This window comes from Falco naumanni, chromosome 2, assembly GCF_017639655.2.
Source record: "Falco naumanni isolate bFalNau1 chromosome 2, bFalNau1.pat, whole genome shotgun sequence".
Taxonomy (NCBI): Eukaryota; Metazoa; Chordata; class Aves; order Falconiformes; family Falconidae; genus Falco; species Falco naumanni.
In genome coordinates this window covers 80,945,726-80,966,293 of record NC_054055.1, presented here as the reverse complement: position 1 = coordinate 80,966,293, position 20,568 = coordinate 80,945,726, and the positions used below count along the sequence as shown (strand labels likewise).

At 45.3% G+C, this 20,568-nt stretch overlaps 1 protein-coding gene across 8 annotated transcripts in view; it reads left to right on the top strand.

Moving 5' to 3' along the window:
• Positions 1 to 11,948, top strand: part of LOC121084062 (cystathionine beta-synthase-like protein) — a 35,650-nt gene extending 23,702 nt beyond the window's left edge. For 5 of the 8 annotated variants that reach the window (XM_040585176.1, XM_040585175.1, XM_040585177.1 and 2 more), the window contains 8 exons: positions 207 to 291; positions 493 to 598; positions 1,421 to 1,498; positions 2,207 to 2,341; positions 3,227 to 3,335; positions 4,089 to 4,118; positions 6,082 to 6,166; positions 7,548 to 11,948. In XM_040585176.1, the coding sequence (XP_040441110.1) occupies positions 207 to 291; positions 493 to 598; positions 1,421 to 1,498; positions 2,207 to 2,341; positions 3,227 to 3,335; positions 4,089 to 4,118; positions 6,082 to 6,166; positions 7,548 to 7,657 (738 nt within the window). In that variant the 3' untranslated portion in view covers positions 7,658 to 11,948. Of the gene's footprint in view, positions 1 to 206; positions 292 to 492; positions 599 to 1,420; positions 1,499 to 2,206; positions 2,342 to 3,226; positions 3,336 to 4,088; positions 4,119 to 6,081; positions 6,167 to 7,547 lie in introns of those variants that run through there. The other 3 variants (XM_040585178.1, XR_005826564.1, XR_005826565.1) reach the window with 3 other exon arrangements.
• Positions 11,949 to 20,568: the final 8,620 nt, after the last annotated feature.

The following is a 20,568-nucleotide window of genomic DNA, read 5'->3' as shown; positions in this document are numbered from 1 at the left end:
GGTTTCAATAAGGAGCCTGTTGTGCTAATGTGATCGTCTTATCTTGGCAAAAAAAAACCCACTTGGCATTTGGAGTATAGAAACCCAGGCACATGGCACAGCAGGGCAGCTGTTACCTCAGAGGTTGAATTCACACTAGTTGTGTAGCTTCTCTAGCCCGATTCATTTAAATAGACCCTTCTTTCTGTCTTCCTGCCCCTTCCCAGGCAGTTGACCAGTGGTACAAGAGCAATGATGAGGAGTCATTTGCTTTAGCACGCATGCTGATCCGAGAGGAAGGACTGCTGTGTGGTAAGAGCAGATGTGAATCCTGTGGGTTTCTCTCAATAATATGTGGGAGACTGAAGCCATATGCAGGTCAGGGAGACCTCCTTCCACTTCAGGAGCTGTCTTCCTCAGCCTGGGCTCCTCTACAGTCTCTCCTTCCCTATTTCATTCTTTCTTATTTCACTTACAGTTTCACAGTCTTGCCTCTGATCTGCATTTTGGCAGGTGGCAGCTCAGGCAGTGCCATGTCTGTAGCTCTGAAGGCAGCCAAAGAACTGAAGGAAGGTCAGCGCTGTGTTGTTATCCTCCCTGACTCTATCAGGAACTACATGTAAGAACCTGCTTGTTTTCTCTCTGGGAAAAGGTGTGAGGCAGTCCCTCAAACCTCCTTTACAGCAGTGGCAAGTTGAATACATATTTGTTGTAGCACCCAGTTACCAAAGCAAGATGTGTTTGGAGCACAACTTCTGAGGTATCTAGAAAGGGTCTGACATGGAGTAGAAAGGAGCTCAGCTCTCTGAATGCTGAGCTCCTCCTTGTGTCAGACTTCAGTATATAACCGTCACTGGTTAGGGCTTTCACAGGAGAAGACTTACTTTCACTGTTTTGTTGGGGACCATTGATATCCCATTCCTGGAGGGGTCCCTGTAAGGCTGTCTGCTCCCTCTGCGTTTGTCCGCAGCAGAACACAGCACTACTGTAGCAGCAGCCAGTGTTGGGGTGAGTTTACAGGTGGAAGCCTGAGGCCTTTGAGCTGTGCTGAGAAGTTCTTGCCCTCCAGCCACACTAAAACATATCCCAAACCATGGTGTTTTCAGCTGTGTTTTCCTGACTTCTGTTGTGCAACACAATACATGACAACTAGAAACTGCAGACAGACCTTGCCTGAGTACAGGTTGGCACTCCTCCATTCCAGGCTGTGTCGCTATCATATTGCAAGGGACTGATGTAGTTGAAACTTTGTTTTCTATGGGGTTCTTTTTTCGTCCTGTGAATATTTCTTCTCAGTGTCCCTGGCTGGTAGGCTTGGGTGGCAAATGGCAGTATACTTTCAATAGTGGTAGTGAGCTGTAAACAGTTGCCCCTGTGCTGTTAAGTTTGCTTTCAGATGTTCAGCCTGCTAACAAACTTTTCATTTCCTGATGCTTTCCAGGTCCAAGTTCTTGAGCGACAAATGGATGATTCAGAAAGGGTTCATGAAAGAAGATGATGACCTTGTCAAAAAGCCTTGGTAAGCATGTCAGATCCATTTGGATTTTCGTGAGTCTATTCAATTGTCTTTATGGCAGCTGCTAATTTAAAGATCACTTCAATTTACAGTACTTTGATTTAGCTAATCTTTCATGCTGTTGTGTTGATGTATAATTGCAGCTGTTCATCCAATCTACTTAAGTTAGTTTGTCCTTCAGCTTGCATGGCAGCAGAAGAAAACTTGATATTTAATGATGGAATTTTCTTATTTTTAATGAAAAGGGTTGTTTCTGAAATGAGAAGGTAGTATGCAGAGAACCCTTCTGAGATCAGAGTTCTTGAGTGCAAGCACTGCAAGTCTACATAGGTGGAAGGGATCTTCCCAAAATTGCTACTTGTAATGACTGTAAATATGGCTGGCTCTTTAGGTAGGAGCACAAAATTTTCTGTGTAAGATACAAGCAATGAAATCGGGGAGGTTAGTACTCTCCACTAAATATCTGTAATCCTAGAAAGCAGGTGAAATAAGGAAAAGAGTTTTGGACTTAAAGCCGCCTTGCACTTCAATAACTTTCTGATACTAGAGAGAAAGCTCGAAAGCCTTGAAGCTTCACTGACTCTGAACCCTGACTCTTCCTTGCATGCAGCCTTTTGTCATTCCTGTAGTGTTGAAGGCCACTGTACCTGAACAACTGGTTCTGTTCTCTCTGTAAGACTTGCATGGGTTTGCTTTTCATTTCACCCCCAGGTGGTGGAACATCAGCGTTCAGGAACTAAGCCTCTCTGCTCCCCTGACTGTGCTTCCAACTGTTACCTGTGCAAAAACTGTTGAAATTCTCCGGGAGAAGGGATTCGACCAGGTACCAGTTGTTGATGAATCTGGGTATGTCCACATATGTATATATCACTATTCATCCATATGTATCACCTCCCTCACCAGGTCCCAAGGGATGTCTTCTAAATGCTTACTAGAAGTGTAATATCCTCTCACTCATCTTTCTGCAGTTATAATACAGTTCAGAAATGTTATATTGAAACACACCGATGCTGGACTTAGTATGTTGTCACGCCAGGACTGTCCCACCCTTCACATATTCGGCTTCTAATGATTATTATGATATACTTAATGAGTCTCTGCAGGATAACTTCGTTGTTTAACTTAAAGCAAAAATTCATTATTTCAAACAAAAACCCCCAAACCCATCTGCACCACAGCTTTCACCCAGTTTCTTTAGAACACTGCATTATAGTGCAGTGTTGTAGTAACCCCTATGAACAGGGTGTCCCCAGCAAGCTGGTATACTTTATTACCCTGTAGGTCCCCTGTAGGACAGGCTAGATAATGAAGAGTTGCTCAGTTACTCTGCAGTTACAGTGCTAACTTGGGATTAATTTTTGCCAATCCTTGTAGGGAGAAGGGGAATGAGCAAAACTGAGGTGAGCATGTCACGCTTTTCAAAAGGACAGATGAGGGCATAAAACAATGAAGTGCTTTAAAAGCTCTTTCAGATAGCAAGAAGCTCTCCAGTTGCCAGGACTAGAGATACGAAGAGCCTGATGCTTAGAAGGGCCAGGCACACACAGCACCTCTTAACTTCTGTGTGAGTCTCCAGAAGTTCTGGAAACTGGATTCTGTTTCCTGCAGAGACACAGAATCTAAGTATACCATCAATAATGGGGCTTTATACCGTGAAGCAGTTGAACTGACTTTTCCAGGCTGGCTGAGAGTCTTTTGTGGTGTTTAGTCCTATCTTCTCTCCCTCCTCAGGGTGATTTTGGGCATGGTTACCCTGGGTAATATGCTTTCTTCACTGCTTGCTGGAAAAGTTCAGCCTTCTGATGAAGTCAGAAAAGTAATCTACAAGCAATTTAAACAGGTAAGCAGGTATATCCTACAACTCCTAGTTCTCTGGTTTAAAGTACTGCTGTAGGTGTACTAATACTACAATGGCATCAGGTTGGGTAAGGTTTGCCTGGGACTGTACAGAGCAGCTGTTACTGAGCACAGGCATGCTCTAAACTGTCTTAGGTCACTGAATAGCTCCCAGGTTTGTGTTGTGGCTGTATATTGTGCTGTTCTGTTACTTCAGCGGGCTTTCTTCTAGTATACTTGTCATTTCCTCCTTCCCTCAAAACCCTGGCACAAATCTGGGCAATGTAACTAACCAGGGGAAGAAACAAGGACATGTTGAAGCAGCTCTTCTAAATAAATAATTTCTATATCTGCTAAAAACAAGCAACTGTTTGCTTTTTGTATGAGAGGCCTTGCTGATATAAGGGGATGGCTGCTGAAAGCTGATGTTCTCAAGATAGGTGAATTTTGATGTTAGCCACTTTCATCTGTCCATCCAATGTAGCGTGCCAAGATACCACAACTTCCCAGCTGTATGGGCACTCTTCTAAAATGAGTGTTGTTGCTGTTGCTTTGCTTCTCTTGCAAGAAAACATGGAATGCTTGACCTAGTTTTCATCAGACTTTTAGTTTCAATACTGTCTTATAGTAGATGAGGGGGTGTATTCTAGAAGTATATGTAATGCTTCCGTTTGATCTACAAACTACCAAGTCTTTGAGGTTGGGAAAGGATGCTAGTTCTTTATGGACACATGTAAATATACTTTTTCCTTCCCAGACAGATAATCGAGCATCAGGTGGAAATGTGGTGCGTAACAAAACTGTTTAGTTCATGTTCTCCCTCACTTAGGCACCTTAAGAGTTTCTGGGGCTGGTGGTGTGCAATCGTTTCTGTAGCTACACTGGTGTTAGTGGTAGTAGCTAATTCTCTGTGCTTTAGAGGTTGTGGCTTTTTCCCATGGGCAGCTTTAAGTTTCTCATGCTTCTTCAGTAAAGAACAGCTTAACCATTTTTTTTCTCTTTAGTTCTGACTTTTCTTGGTGGAGGATGAAAGGGGAGTGACACAAAAGTGCTGGTGTTGCTAACATGCTAACTAAAAGCATCATTCATTGGTTATTTTCCATTTGAATTGATGATTTAACAGAGAAACACAGGTAAATGCGTATAAGCTCAGAAGTATGGTGGATTTTGCTGCACTTACCACTTCAGTTCAAGCTTATTTGGCTTGTTTACTGGTGAAATTGGGAAAACTGATCACCTGAGCGGTGTCATGTCATTTGCCCTTAGTGCCAGTCAAGTAGGCACAGTCATGTGTAGTGTAGCAACTTGTGCATAGGCTAATTGCCTTAAGAGGTTTCAAAAAAAACCAACCTGAATGTGGGAAAACTCATGGGCAAAATTTTTAGGGGGCTTGAACGAGCAGTAGTGAGACAGGTGAAAACTCCATGGGAGTTCTGTTAAACTTCTATTAAGCGTTTCAAAACATGTTTATGTCTTCAGTTGTCCCAATGCTGCCTGTGGGCTGCTTGTCCTGGTTATCTTTAGCCTACCCAGTCCCTGAAAACAAGTCCATGGATTGTACACAATCAGATGGCAAGGGGCTCTACCCCTTCAGTGAGCTTTGAACTTAGGTTCAAAAGTTAGGCTTTGCACGTACATTTGCACAAAACTGCTTGTCAGTGGTGGTGACCGACCACTGACTCTATGTGGCAGTAGGTCCAGATTTCCCCCCACCCCTTGCCTGGCTCACAGGTTTAAAGATTGATGCTTCAGTAGGCACTGTAGCCTGCTGGTCCCTTAAACACAGGCTGCTGGGAATACTTTTGATTTCTTGTAATTCACAGTATGGAGATGAGAGCTTTGTGTTCCAGTGCAGCCCAACTGTTATGCTGTGGCATTTATTCATTTATATCTCAGTCACAAGCTGAGCTCACTGCAGGATAAAGGCTTTTTTAACCTGCAGTGCAAGACTCTGCTTTCCTGTAAATTCATTTAATCCCCTTTAATGAAACTATGTCAGATGGTGGGTGCTGCTGTTACCTAGGGAGAGTCACCTAGGTGATGGACCTGTTGCTGCTGCTCAATATGTTAAAGCATGTAGGAAGAACAGTTTTATGCATTCTTTCAGATGGTTCCAGCAGGTGATTAGCTAAGTGTTTCACAAGGATCTTTATTCTTTCTGGGGAGTCAACACAGGGTGCTTTCTTGTTTAGTCATAGCAAAGTTGAACTTCACTAAAAATTAATTCTTAATCTCAGTTCCTTGATATGCACCTGAATACAGCATTAGCTGAGCAATCTTCACCTTTGGGGTGTTTTTTTTTTGGCTTCTTTGGGCTATTCTGTTCCCCTGCTGCCCTTGCAGATTGTATTCACTTCCACAGTGATTTGCAGCCTGATTCATACACTTTTTCCCAGTCTTGCTAGAGTAAAATCACAAAATGTAATGACTTTCATGGTAACTTCTTGTTAGACACATGGAACACTTGACCTTCTTCAATTATTCACATTTTTCAGTGTATTAATTATGTTTACAGAATGAATAACTTCATATAGTGCTTCATTATTTTTTTGTTCTGTTTTGTTGGAAATTAGAAACAAAGAAAACTCTGCAGTTGTCCTTGATTTGTTAGTGTTTTACAATGCTTCAGATGGGAGCAGTATAAAAATGCTGATATACTGGTTTTAATACTGCATTAAGTATATGGGGATTATTGACCACTAAACATACAAAGGACTGTGTTTATTTAAGTTTTGTAACTCTTTCCTCAGATTAACCTGAAAGACAACTTGGGGAAACTCTCTCATATTCTGGAAATAGACCACTTTGCTCTAGTGGTTCATGAACAAATTCAGTGTGAGTATGATGTAGTGTGCCTTACAAAAGGTAATCTTTGGGTGGCTTTGTTAGTAGCAGTAATCAGATTCCATTACAGTGAGCCTCTCGGGTTAACTGCACTTAATTTTTTTGCCTTTCTAAAGCAAAGCCTTTATTATGACTTTGTAAAGCTTAGTAAGATCTAGATGTCAACACTGACATCACTGTCTCAAGACAGCTTAATGTTTCTTTTTCCTGTTCATTTTGTTTAAATTACTCCCACTCACTTCGTGTTTTTCCTCCAAACTCTACTTTTCTTTCTTCTCAACCCTTTACACTGCCTTCTTTATGAACTGGAAATGACTGAACAAATCTTCAGAGCTAGGGGATATCACTGTTATACATGAGTAATACTTTTTTCCCCCCTTGTTTTACCTTCCTTATAGCAAGCAACTTGTAAAATCACAAACACTGAGAAACTAGACTAAAGGCAATATTAAGACTCACCAAATAAATTTATCTGACAGCTATCTCAATTATAAGTAAATGAAGAATAGTTGTCAAATTGGGGCTTGTTCCTGATAATCTCCATAAGGATGTGCTCTTGAGTCTGTGATGACTAACTATATAAACATAGACTCTCACTGGAAGCTTGCAATGGAACAAAGATTGGGTAAATGAAAAGTCCAGGACAATCTAGCTGGCTGAACAAACTGAGTGTATAGGTAGGCTAAACATCTCAGTACAGCCAGGCTTTAGGAACAGGGAACTTAGACCATAGATAAAGGGCCAGAGGTCACTTGGCCTCTTGGTTCCCAGGTCAAAGGCTTATACTCACAACGAAAAATCACTTGAATCTGTGCTCTCAGTGCAGCAATGATTACATAGTTAATATAAATGAGAAAATGTTCAATTGTGGGTTTTATACTAACTCTGTATTTGACAGTGATGTAGGAAGATGGTAGTGTCACATGTTGTCCTCTAGTGGCCCCTGGTTCAGATGGGGTGATACCAATTTGCAGCTGTTTCAAGTAGAGCCACAGAAACTAATGCATGAGGAACATGCACTTTGTAACAGGATTTGGTTTGAATCTTCATGTAAAAAAAAAACCCAAACAAATCTGATGGACCCTTATCCTTCCTTCTGTAATGTTTGAGTTTATATATACCTCTTATTGAGGAGCTTTTCAGAAATTAAAGTCCTTTCCACTTCCTGTGTGACTACTGGTCAAGGTGCTGTTTGGGTTCCCCCTCAATGTACAACAAGGGTCAGTGGGGATAACCAGCTCCGCCAACAGGCCCTGACACATGGAGCTGGAATGGCTTGGCATCTGCCTTACAAGCGCTGCCGTTAAAGCCAAGTGGGATGGTGTGTCTCTGAGCCGCCTAAAGCCAGAATGCCCTCTTTGTTTCTGCGTAGATCACACTGATGGTTCCTCCAGTAAGCGGCAAATGGTATTCGGCATCGTTACAGCCATCGACCTGCTTAACTTCGTGACTGCACGAGAACGGGAAAGAAAGTCCAACTAAAATCAAGTAACAAAGTGGAGCCTATTCAACAACACTTTGCAATCTCCAACAAAGAATCAGGTTCATTGCTTAGGTAGATTGGTCTGTCTTTAAGGCTGTTTATTTTTAAAATTCTGAAAATAAGCAGTTAGCTATCCTGGTGTCAGCTATACAACCAATGCATTTTGCTGTACTGCACAGCTTCTGGGGACTTGTTTCTTAATCAGGTTACACAATATTTCTTATCAAGACAATTTATTTTTTTAACTATATATATATGTATGTGTGAAAAATACTGCCTAAATTAACTGGTATGTTCATTGCTTGTTATGTCCAAGGTCTAGATTTCCAAAACATTGTTTCAGATTCATAAAATGTGTTGAAATAAAGAGTTACTGAAGTGGAGGCCCAAAAGAGTTCTGGAAAGTTTTTGGATTTTGGGTTTTTTTTTGTTTGGGTGTTTTGTTTTTTTTTTTTTGTTTCCCATGCAAGTGTGTTAAGTTAGCTAATATTTGTTTGGAGACAAAAGTGGGACAGGGGCATGAAGAGAAGAAAGGGGGTTTGCCTTTTGGTGGCATCAGAGTAGAATGAGAGGAAATCCTGACAGTTGGAGTTGAGGCTTATTTCAGCCAGCTGCTCTGAGGAAAAACTGACTTAAGTGGAAGTCTGACAGTGAAGTAACAAACGCAAATTAGTGACTTTGTTTTATGCAGTGCACCAGCTTTTGCTGTGAAGACAGACCTAATTTCTTTTTTCCAATTGTACCCTGATGACTAAGCACAAGTGAAAAGATTAAAAGGTGAGATCAAGCTCTTTGCCTGAAGGTTTTTGAAAATCATGCTCTTTCATCTAGTACCTTCCCTTTACCTCCCCACCCTCTTACTAATCTTAAAATGCTTCTTTTTATGCCTGTTTTAGAAGAGCCAAAGGTGAGCTGTGAAGCGCTGTAAACTCTTTCAAATCCTGTTCATGCTGCTTACACTATAGCATCTTAGTCCAGGAGAAAAACCCTACTGTTAACTGAATTCACTGTAGCCAAGTTTAGAAGTAACTGGCAACAAGGTGTGGACTGGTACTTTCAAGGGAAGGTAAGAGTAATGCGCAGTAGGTGTGTGCAGCTACAGCTTTTCACCACATCTGTAGCTGTGGATTCTTAGTAATGTTCAACTTGCATAGCCATGGCACCGTTGGCACTAGCGGCCTCATCTGTACGCTGCTGTGCTCATGCTTCTGGCTGCTGTTGGTGGTAATGATGAGTGGAATGAGAATATAGCTACAGGAGAAAAATAGTTGTTCTTCATCTTTTTTTTATAAAAGACTGCTCTAACTGTCTTCTGACTGGCCTTTTGCCAAGAATAGTTTTTGATCAGCAAGAGTGACACTTTTTTCTTAGCTTGTCTCTCCAATGAAGTAGAAAAATACTATTTGGACTGGGGCTGTTGCTGGTAGGATAGCAAAGTTGTTGGCTTTGACTTGTTTTTTTAGTGTTCTTGGGTTTTGTTTTGTTTTTAGAAAAAAAGAAAAGCTGAAGGGAGTTGCAAGTCAGCTAAGAGAAAACAAAGGGGTTATTTAAAAATTAGAATTACTACCTCCTGTGTATAGATTTCTTTCTACCTTGTTGGCCTCCCCGTGGCAGTGGGATTTGCTGTACGTTTTGGAAATGCATGCTTAGAGGAGAGCGGTGGTGGAAGCTGTCCTGTCCCATGTCAGTGTAAGAGCTCGGAAGACAAAGGAATGACAGCAGAGATCATGCCTGCCTGCCAGCCAGCAGTGTGACAGCCCCATTTGTTTTCTAGCTGCTTCTCTCTCACCTTAGACTTGTGAATGTTAAGAACTTTGTTCTAATATCAAAAATCAGTCTGAGGCTTTTATTAACTCTTTAATGCCATGCTGGTGAATGCTAAGTTTATTCTGCCCTTGTTTGGTTTATTTCTTCAGACATTGGCTGTCCCTTCAGATTAGGGCTATTACTGAAGTTATGTGACCCCTGCTTACATTAAGCTATGGTTTAACCATTAAGTTCATATAGTTCTTTAAGATCCAAGACAACTTTCCCTAAGTCTCTGGAATAAACTACTATAAAGCCTAAAAATGTGCAACTTTTGTTCTAAAGGGTGGTTGAATTTTTAAATTTTTTTGTTACCCTTATGATGTGCAGTGCTTCCTTTCTCACTGTTGCCCCTTGCTGTAGTAGCAACCCCAGCTTGAGTGCTCTGACTAGTGGAAAGCTGAGCTAGTGTATCAGATGCACGTATCTGTGTGTTAAAGACACTGTCTTCAAATCTGTATTAGCTTTTCTAGGCTGAACAGCTCTGGCTTAGGTTTGTTGCTGCTTGGCAGAGCCTAATAACTCATCTTTCAAACCGTATTTTTTTGAGCTACTTCCCAAAGGGTCATAAATAACTTTGCACAGTTAAAGGCACAATCTTTGATTTTACCACTTCTAACATCCTTGACTTTTCTTACCACAGAGAGTGTGAACAGTCAGTTGTACCTCTTGAGACATCAGTATTTCAGCCAAGCTTCTGAACTCCTTTCTGAATTATTTCAAATAGTGTTGTCAGATGTATTTTCATATCTATTCTTAGTTTACGGGGAAGGCTGAGAGAGACTTCTTTGATTTCTTATATTTTCACTGCCTCCTTTAATGCCCACACTTCTAAAATGTGTACTTCACTAGATGCTACAAACTGAAGTGTTTGCTGCAATCATAGCCATCACTGCTGCTAAATTTTGGCATTACTGTTGATTTCGAAAATGTACTTTATTTTTATCTGATTTCTTTTTTTTTCTTCCCCATTTTCCATCTGACCCTTGCTGACAGTGGCAGGGAGAGGGGTGCTTAAGTAGTTGGGTTTTTTCAGTTTTCTTTTTGTGCATGTAAAAGCCTTATATGAGGCTTCATTCAATTAGGCTCCAGCTTAACTGCATTCAGGAAGAAGTATGAGGAGGGTAGGAGGTTTCCAAACTTCTTTTCAGAACAGCAGTACAAGAGAGAAGTTAGTTGGGGCAGCAGATTAGTGGGTAGGGTTACCTGTGGCATAGAGAAAAGTGTAAAGATTTCAGGTTGGGTTTTTTTCAGTTTACTGGTCATATGTTGCTCTCTGTAGTGTCATGAAAACAGGTGGTGTTGCTGGCTATGAAAGAAGGAGTGGTTAGAGCTGGTAGGGAAGAGGGAATGTGAATCTAAAGCAATCCAAATAAGGAGAAAAGTATCCAAAGAAATCCACCTGTGCCACCCTTCCCGTGCAGTTTAAGAGCAGGAGCTGTCTCCTGTTCTGCACTGGCACAAGGAGGAAATGCTGACCACCAGATGCTCTCTTTTCTACAGTAGCAACCCTGTTTGACCAGAGGAATTGGGTAAATAAATGGAGTTGCTGAATCACTGAAAAACTTTCCAGAGCTCTTTCCCATAGTAGGGATGAAGGCAGCAGAAGAAGGGGGCAGGGAATCCTGCAGGGTTAAAGTTCCTCCAATTCAAAGCTTGTGAGTGTAATGCTTTTTTGTGTGTGTGAGAATGTTGTTACTAGCCTGGCCCTATTTAGTAGCGGTAGGGCTGTATAATGCTGGACTCGTCTCTCTGTTCCAAATACTGTGAGGACCAAGAAGACATTGTAGTTTGTTTGGTCTTTAACCTGAAGTTCAAGTCCAGAGCTTGGATGAAACTGGGTTTTTTTCTGAACAAGTGCCTGCATCTTCTGTTTACCTGTGCTCATTATGCAAGTGCTGACTAAGCCTGAAAACTATTTTGCACATGGGTATTTATATCAACAATTTATGCTGTATTTGTTGCTGTAAGAGAATATCAGTCTTTTTGCTCTAATGTTGGGTCTGCAAAAATACTACTTATTTTTGCACCTGAAGACAATTATCCAATAAAATGTGTATAATGTTTTGCAAGCAGTTATCCAGTAATAACTTAAGGATCATTTTGAAGTCATCCCGTCCAGTGTTATTTCCCACCTCTCGCACAAGTTGTGGCTGACTCTGGAACTCTGTCTAGCTGAGGTTCCTCTAAGCAGCCAGACCAGTCTCATCTGCCCACTAAGCTTGTTGCTAAATGGTTTCTGAAAACTTCTGTTCGCTGCTATGAATTTCACACAACGTGTTCACTGTCAGGAGTTGCCTAGCATTGCCACTGTCATCCAACAGCCTTTCTTACTGCATAGTGTCAACACGCTAGCATGACAAAGGGAAGACTTCTTATGCTTTATGGAGCTGGGGAAAATCAATACTATGTGCTGTATTTGTTGCACAAATGTTCACAAATGTACAATATAAAGAGTTGAATAAAAGCTGTTTGATTGCAAAATGACCCGGGTGTTTTTTAACGGCTGTTGAAATTGACAAAATTTGAAAAATTGAAAGTGTATTAGACTGTAGCCTGTGAGAAATTCCTGTTGGCTGCAGAAGACCTCTCTGTTTCAATGTGTGGACTGCAAGACACTGCAGCTCTTCTGTCTCCAGAGCTGCTGGTATGGCAGCTGTTGATGAGCCAGCCCACCATCTGCTGCTCATGCCTGGCTCTAGTACAGCCCTGGTGTTTCTGTACAGGGTAGGAGAGGAGGGATGGAGAGCTGGGGCTCGGATGCCTCTGTTGAAGTTCCTACAGTAACAGGTGCCTGTGTGGTCAGTTGGACAGATGCTTCTGCATTAATGCAAGGGGAACAGGCCAGGCTGTGTTTCTGTGGGAAGGCAGTATCGTGAGGTGCATGGGTGGTGGTCAGTGGATAAGGAGTGGCTGGGAGAAACCAAAGGGGCTGGCTGTGTTATTTCAGAGCTATGTGTTTGTGTTGTCACTCAGCATCTTGGTCAATTGCTCAAGTTAAACCACAGTGAAGGTGGTTTATATCTGCTAGGCAAGTGTGTAAACCCCTCATCCTTCAATGATTTTTTTTTTTTTTTGGTCTCTGTTTTCTTACGCAGTCACTCCTTGCTCAGCCCTGTCTAAATAGCTTAGGACCCTGTTGGAACAACATTCCAGTGAGTGGCCATCTCAGAAACATGGGGAAAGGCCAGTGGGTAGAGGGGTGCAGGGGGGCTTCCTCTGCCTGCCTTGGGTGCTGGAGCTAGTCCTGTGGACCCATGGCAGGAACTCCTTGCTTGCTCACTCACCTGCATCCAAGGTGTTCATCTACCTCCTCACGCACGCAGAGTGCTCTGTCCTCAGCTTTATTTTTCTTCTGATCCAGTTTGCTCTCCAGCAGCGTGGGCTGACTGACACACAGGCAGACAATATCTAAGCTTTCTTTGCCTTAAACCACTTCTTCATGTTATAGTTGAAATGTTGTTGCCAGCAGCAATTGCCAATCAATTGTCACTTACCTTTTGGTGTTCTACTTGGAGGCAAAAGCATTCCTGATACTGCAGTCTGACACGCAGCAGGCTGATGTTGCTCCTAGGCTCACCCTTGCAGGGAAAGAGCCTTCCAGCAGAAAGGCCAAAGTCTAACCTACCAGGCACGGAGGGCAGCGGCAGCGTGCAGGATCAAGTTCCACCTGCGAGCAGGCTGAGGGCATGCCTGCCCCAGCTGCAGCCCCTGCTCTGTGCTGCTGCCTCTCCCACTGGGCTGCAGCCACTGTCCCAATCAAGGAGCAGGACCAGTTAAAAAATACCCTAGCCAGGTCGATCAGGAGTGGGTTTAGCCAGTGCAGCTATTGAGAGAAAAATTGAGGGCTCCTTGGCGTGCCCCAAGGGCATCCCGTTAGCAGCAGCACCCAGGCTTTCAGTGCTGTGAGCAGGCACTGCGCACGTCCCATTTTTGCAGAAGGAAACAAGACCTTTCCTGACAGCCAAGGCGCTGCCCGATGGAACTGCTAGGACTGAACTGGCCCCAGTGGTGGAGGTGTTCATCCTCGTGGGTCACCAATACAGGGAAAATTACTGGGTACAATCTGCTGTACTGGCTCTGGAGATAAACAGAGGACTTCAGTCCAGAAAGCTACCTTACAAGAGCAATAAATGCCCTTTGGGGGGGAAAAGAGAAAACCACACCAAGCCTCACTTGTGGTGCTGGTGTAAGTGCCGCTACCTTTTGGCACTCCCAAGTTAAAGGCAGATGCGTTTGAGGTTTTCTTGTGAAATATTCTGGAAGGCATTCTTTATGTGTTTATTGGAAGCAGAGCTTTGGAGAGGGAAGTGGCTGTGCATGGGCATGTGGAGGCACAGCCCCTGCCAAGGCACGAGGAGCCCAGCCTGCACCAGGGTGCTGGCCCCGCTTGCTGTGGGGTTAAATGCATACGGCAGGGACGCGTACTCTGTGTGCATGTGGGTCCTGCAGAGCCCGGGCCCTCTCCCTCAGCCCCTGCCGAAGCTGTGCTGCAGCCGTGCCTGTGCCCAGCCTTGCACCCAGCCAGCTACACTGCTGTCTTGCCTGCCAGGGCCCCAGGTTGGCCTCAGCGCTGCCCCAGCTCTGCCTAGTGAACTGCACTGCAGACCACATCCAGCTGAACTGCAGCTTTCCCACCACGCCACATTACCTCACCACTGAAACCAGTTTTCTGGTTTGTTTTTCTAGGTGTCTGTAATGGAGAGGGCAATGCATGAGAGGGATGGCTGAAGGGGGGTGGAAAGGAGGACTGCAGGCAAATGTTGCAGAGCTGGGCATGGCTGCTGCATCGAACAGCGGCTCCTGCAAAGCTGAACCATCCCCATGCCTTCCTCAAGGTCAGGGGAATGATGGGGAGCCACATCATCATGGTTGTGTGCACCCACTGCTTTGTTAGGTGCCAAATGCCGGGAGTCACCTGGTGGCTGCAGTGCTGGAAGGTGGTGAGCGAGGGGAGAGCCTGGAGGACCTGACCTGTGGTGTAGCAGTAAGAAGAACAGGCAACTCCCCGGCCACCACCTGTGCACGCTTGCCTTAGTTTTGAGAAAAAAATCTACCTCTATTTAGGGGAAAAGCCAAGTGCTGTTTACACTGCAGGTTGCATTTTCTTTCGGTAGCTAAAAATATGCTATAGCTTCTTCAAACAAATGCACCTTCTTCTTTCACACCTGCCAACTCTCAGGCTTTGAAAAGTCGCTGCCTCTTCTAGTGGTAACCAGCTGGATTTGTGTGCCCAAAGAAACAGGGCAAGTGGCCTGCATGCACAAACCGCCCGGTGTGGTATGTAACAGACACTTTGTGTCCATGGGGAAACGGGAGTGAAGGCAATGTGCTGAGTCACAGTGAGACCTCTGCCTTTTGGACCCATCAGGATACGGGAACGTGCTGATGGCCCCATGGGGCAAGCACAGCATGTCTGACCCGTGAAGGGTGGGAAACCCAGCGTGTTTGGAGCTGCTTGTGCCTTGGGTTCCTTCCAGTGTCCTCCTAACAAAAGCTAGCGGGTCTGCTCTTCCCCTGCCTGTCTCTGGAGCGTAGCTCTCCCTACAGCCGCCAGCAGCAGATACACCATCAAAGGAAGCACATCGGATGCGTTGAAAACATCTGTGGGTTGCATGGGCAAATTCTGACCTCTCCTGAAATGTGAATGCGCGTGAATGGCTTCTTCACTCAATGGTTCACACTCCTGCGTGTGAATGGCTTCTTCAACGCAGTAACAAAAATACAACTTTTCTGACCCATTTCTGCCTTGGACTGTGACAGGCTTGGGCTAGTGCACCTTACACCAAGTACCTCGCTCTGTCGTATGCTTCCCTGCTGAGGTGGGGCTAGTCACGAAACGCAGCGCTGCTCAGAAGGGTCAATGGGGTCTAGCCATGAGCAATTACATTCTTCATCTGTTCTCGGTAAGACTTAAATTATGGCGAGGAGGGCTGCATAAAATCTGTATTTTGGACAGAGGGCACATGCCGTGTTTCAGCGGGAATAGTTCTGCAATAAAATAAGGCTTTTACACCAAGTGTATTGAACAGGTGCAAAATGTGTTTAACAGCAAGTAGCATCCACCTTTTTTCCCAGTTTACCCACACAATTGAGATAGTGGGTATTATCACTGGTATTCCAACTCACAGTCCCACTCAGCTTGACCGGTAGTAGTTTTAACGCCATGTTAAACTCACAGGAAAATGGCTTTCTCTGACAGCTGATGATAAGTCAAGAGCCAAGGGGAGCCTGTTCTGCCCTGAATTACCTGCTGGGCCCTCCCAGCACATTGCTAACTCTTCTTCTCCTGACATCCTATCAAGCCCTACTATGGAGCTTCAACTGCTTTGAGAAAGCCATTTTGATTATTACATTACATTACATGGGAGAGGAAAATGTGGATTTCTTCCCATTTGGTACAGCGGAATCAGGAACATGTTAAAACCGGATTGTCTCCTCTAGGAGAAAAATTCACTGCGGGGGTGGCTCTGTGGTCACGAAAGAGCTCTCCTCCCAAGAGCCCAGAAGTAAAAGCCGAGCGCTGTGTCCTGTCTGACCCCGCTGAGGTGAGAACCATGGAACTACCTCTGCAAAGAGGCTTTTCAACGGTGCTGTAAAAGCAGAGGCCCTCTCCCTGCGCATGGGCACGAACTCTCCTGTCACACCTTGTGAGAGCAAGGAGCCATCCCAGTGTTCTTGGCCACCTCTGTCACTCCCTGTACCTCTCCGTTTTTATGGCCGGCTGGCCGGTTCGCTCCGGTTGTTGCTGCCTGGCCTGAGGACGCTGCCGTTCAGTCAGTGGGACCTGCAGGGTAAAAGCTGCACCGTAACTGTTCAGCTGAAGGACAGGGCAGCGCAAGCCAGCTGTGGGATAAACAGCTGTGCGATGCGCTCGCGTGTCATTCTCAACTTCGTAACGCTTAAACACAAGCACTGCAGAATGGCAAGGTAGGGTTAGGTACCCATGGGACGCGGTTTTGCTACGTGCACAGGCTGTGATGTGCCTGGTGCACCTGTGTGGAGTGGAAGCGCAGCAAGGACGGCAGTGCAGCCTCCAGCCAGCCTGCCGCAGCCCAGCTCCTCCTCTGCTCTGAACCTAGCACAGGCAAAGCAGGAAAACCCAGGGCAAAATGCCTGCCATCCTCACCTGCCGGGGGCAATCCCAGTTGTGTGCATGCCTGTACGGCTGGCGGTGCCGGACAGTCAGACAGCACAGCAGCTCTGGGCACGGCAGCTCTGGGCACAGCTGTGGTGGGCAAATTACTTAAGCATTCTGATCAGGTATAGCTAACAGCTTTTACCTTGCCCTAAAAAAGGGGACACGGGGGGGAGGATTTTTTTTCAATGGCCCCAAACTTAACCTTTAGAACTTTCCTGAAGAACATATTTCATTTAAAAAAAAAGATAAAAATATCTCTAAGCAAATTATTTTATTTCGAAATTATCTTCTGTCTCTCCAAGACCCATCTAAATCTCAGTTTCCTTTTAGGTTGGAAAAAATCCTCCTTTCTTCCAGTTTGCTCACTGAAAGGGAAGAGTCTCATTTTTTTATGTGGCTTCACTTCGAGCACATGCTGCTTTAGGAGGCAGCCGGAAATGGGTGGCTGGGTTACTCTGTAACTGCAATGCCCAGAAAACACAATTCTTGCTGTGGTTAGGGTTATTTGCAGCCTCTTTACAAAAGACCTGCATGCTCTGCGTCACATCAGATAGCCCGCAAGATTTTTCTACGATGGATTACCTCTGGCAATGTTTTCCAGAGAGTTCATTTATTGCAAAAAGACCAAAGGTAATGTAATTCCTGTGCTAATACCTACACTAGTCAGATCTTTGAAAGATTTAATTCCAAAATAAGCGCTCCAATCAGCCTTATTCTCCCCTGATCATCTGAATAGCGATGAAGTCTCCTTTGCCGACTGTGTTTTGGGGGAGCACAGCCCCAGCCTGGGCCAGGCATCTCTGTGCACTGCCCTGGCTGTGTGAAGGAGCAGGGAAAGGAGAGACCAAAATTCCCATGGGCTCTTCCTCTTCCAGTAAATCTGCACCCAGATAATTTGCTAATTGCCCAGCTGGTGTTTGGGAATGAGAATCACCATAAAGCAGAAGCTGTTCACTGCTCTCGGCTGATTTGATAGTAAAGCAGCTGCATGAGGAGCTGGAGCCCTCATGAGAAAGAGGTTTAGGGCTGGATGCGATACGGAGACTAACCTTAGGTTCCCAGAGGACACTGAGAGTCCATATCAGACAGCACCTAACAAAATATGTCATTTCTCTCATTGCTTTTGCCTGATTCAGCAAGGCACATGCTGTCACAGACCAGCCGGTTTAAGTAGCGGGTTAAGTAAGAGACACAGAATCAGATCAGAAACAAAATTCTAAAATCACCACAAAATCGCTGGGGGATGGGTCGAGAGCACTTGTGAAGAAAGTATGGATTAAAGCGAACAATAAATTGCTTATCTTTTTTTATACCCCACTCATTTACGCTTGGAGAGCAATCAGGTGCTGGGCATAATTAGGTGTGGGGCAGGACCCAATCAGCGTCCCTCCACGGAGCGCTTGCTGCTGCTCATTGGTGTCCCCTGCCACCAGGCACATATAAAGCTCAGCACTGGAGTACAAGCCAAGGCACCCAGCTGAAAAGCTGAAGGTGGTAAGTATGGCTTATCTATTACCAAACGTGCTGCTTTTCTAATGGCAGACTGCGTGGGAGCCATGCCTGCTAACCAGGTAACTTTGTTGTCGTGGAGAGGCTTGAAAAGAGGAGGAATCTGGTAGTGCCTGCTGCTCAGCCTGTTCACAGGCTGACTCTGATCTGGGGAGTGTCTGCACTTCTGGCAGGATCTGAATAAATCCGAAAACTGGGGAGGTTCTGGCTTTATGCTACGAGGTCAGCTGGGCGGTGGAGCGGGTTGTCTGGAGAGCTTGTGCATTCTCCATCCTTGGAGGCTTTCAAGACCCAGGAGGACAAAGCCCTGAGCAGCCCAGGCTGAACATGGTGCTGACCCGGCTTTGAGCAAGAGGCTGGACTGGGGACCTCCTGAGGCCCCTTCCAGCCTGGGTCACTCTGTGATTCTGTTAAACTGATACTGCATTTGTCTTGTTTAGTGACAGAAATACCATTTTTTTTAAAATAAAGCAAAAAAAAAGGCACTTTGCTTTGAACTGGCAAGTTCACATGTAACTCTGCCCTGCTGAATTAATCTTCTTTTCTTTCGGTCTACTTAATGAGCGTCTTGATCTTCTTCCCTTCCCTATCAGTGCAGTCTGATAACCTAATAACGGTAATCTACCTGCAAAGTACTCTATAAATGTTGGCCTATGATCTTTGTCATATGTTTTCTGTAAGTGGCAGCAGCTGCAGAACTGCATGTTAGCATGCCCGGTCCCTTGGCTTGCCTCCCAGCTCCAGAGGATATTGCCATTTATCCTTTGTCCAGCCTTGTGCCGTCTGGAGCTTCTCTATTTAGAAGAGAGTAACGGGACCGTTGCAGGACACCTGCAACAGGTCAGGTGTGTTCACCAGCTGATCAGATGATAGTTGCAGCTTCAGGCAGGGCTTGGGGAGCAGTCCCGGCACAAGGTAAGGGGTTTGTTAACTAAAAGAGGATGTATCTTCATTTTGTGATATAAGGTGACTTAAAACTGCACCGGAGGCAGCATGGGGAGAAGTTTGCACTGGACATTGCTCCTCCCAGCCATCTTTGGCTGCAGTCAGACTGTCCACAGTGGCCCCATGTCCCTTTCTGCCCGCACTTCCCATCCAGCCTGTGTGTTCAAGGGATGTGACCGCTCAGACTGTCAGCAGGGGAGCAGCTTGCGGGTGTCGTGTCAAGGCTTCTGAAAGATACGGGAAGGTCAGATTCCTCCCAGCCTTTGGTACTATTTCAGGTCATCTGCCCCCTCACGTAGACACTATTGGGGTTCCTATACTTCAGGTGATTTTTAAGGTTACCTTCAGAACTACTGTGGTTTTAGACATACCTTAATTTAAATATGAATCCAGACCATGGGCATAGCGATGCAGAGATTTTAGTGATTCATAACCAGAGGGACATCTGTGCAGTTCTGCAGGCACCATGCCAAGACTTAACCAACCCTTGAGGAGATACATGAAAAATCCTCCAGCAGAGACGAATGTAGATGTTGACCTAGTCAAGGGCCAGATCTTGTTTCTTTGTTCTCTGGGCATCTAGAAAATAAACCTGTATCCATTTAAATGAGTGAATAAATGAAAACCCCATTCTTGCCATTTTTTTGTATCAGATGTTAAGGGAACTGAACACAATGAGCAGAATGCAACCGTATTTGAGAAGGTGGAAAGCCGGTAATGCTCTTCCTTCCATGAAGTCCTCCTGTACCAGCCACCTCAGCATGGCACACACTGCCTCCCACCCTTGGCTTTCAGGCAGGGTTGGCTGCTCCTGGCAGGGGTGATGCTGGGGCTGTGGCACTTCTCAGTGGTGGCAAGGGAGGTGCTTGGAGCCTGCTGTTCCCAGGTGGGTGCCTGAGGGCATCAGGCTGCTCCTGAGCCCCTGGGGAGGTCATCCAACTTCACCCAGGTCTTGGCAGGTGGCTGTCCCTGCAGCCAGACACGTGGTGTGGGTTCCCCCTCTGCTTAACTGAAATGTGAAGTGGCTCTGGGCCCTCTGCCCTAAAGTGGGGGTGCAAACCCCCGCCTGGAGGTTAGCCAGTGGCACCAGCCCCTCTCCATCGATTCCTGCAGCTCTGCCAAGCTGCCTCCACAGGGAAAGACTGGGCACAGGCAGCCTGCCCATGCAGCAGGGGCTGGGGGCGAGAGGGGGCTTGCACGGGGCCCGGCAGCCAATGCCGGCCTCTCTCGGGGCTGGCACCCACCAGGCAGGGAGCCACGTGCCAGCAAAGAGGGAAAAGACTGGCAAAAGCAGCCCTAATAATTTCAGCCCTCTCCTCTCTCTCCACCCCACCACAAAATGGTTGAGATGGGGATCACCAGCAAAAAAGGAAAAAAAATACTCATAAAATCTAGTTTGCCAGCATTTTGGTTACCAAACGGTGACCTCAGTTGTGAAAGCATGCTAATTGCCTCTGATATGCTGTGGCTTATCTCTTCTTTATCCACAAGTGACTTTTGCTCCTTCCC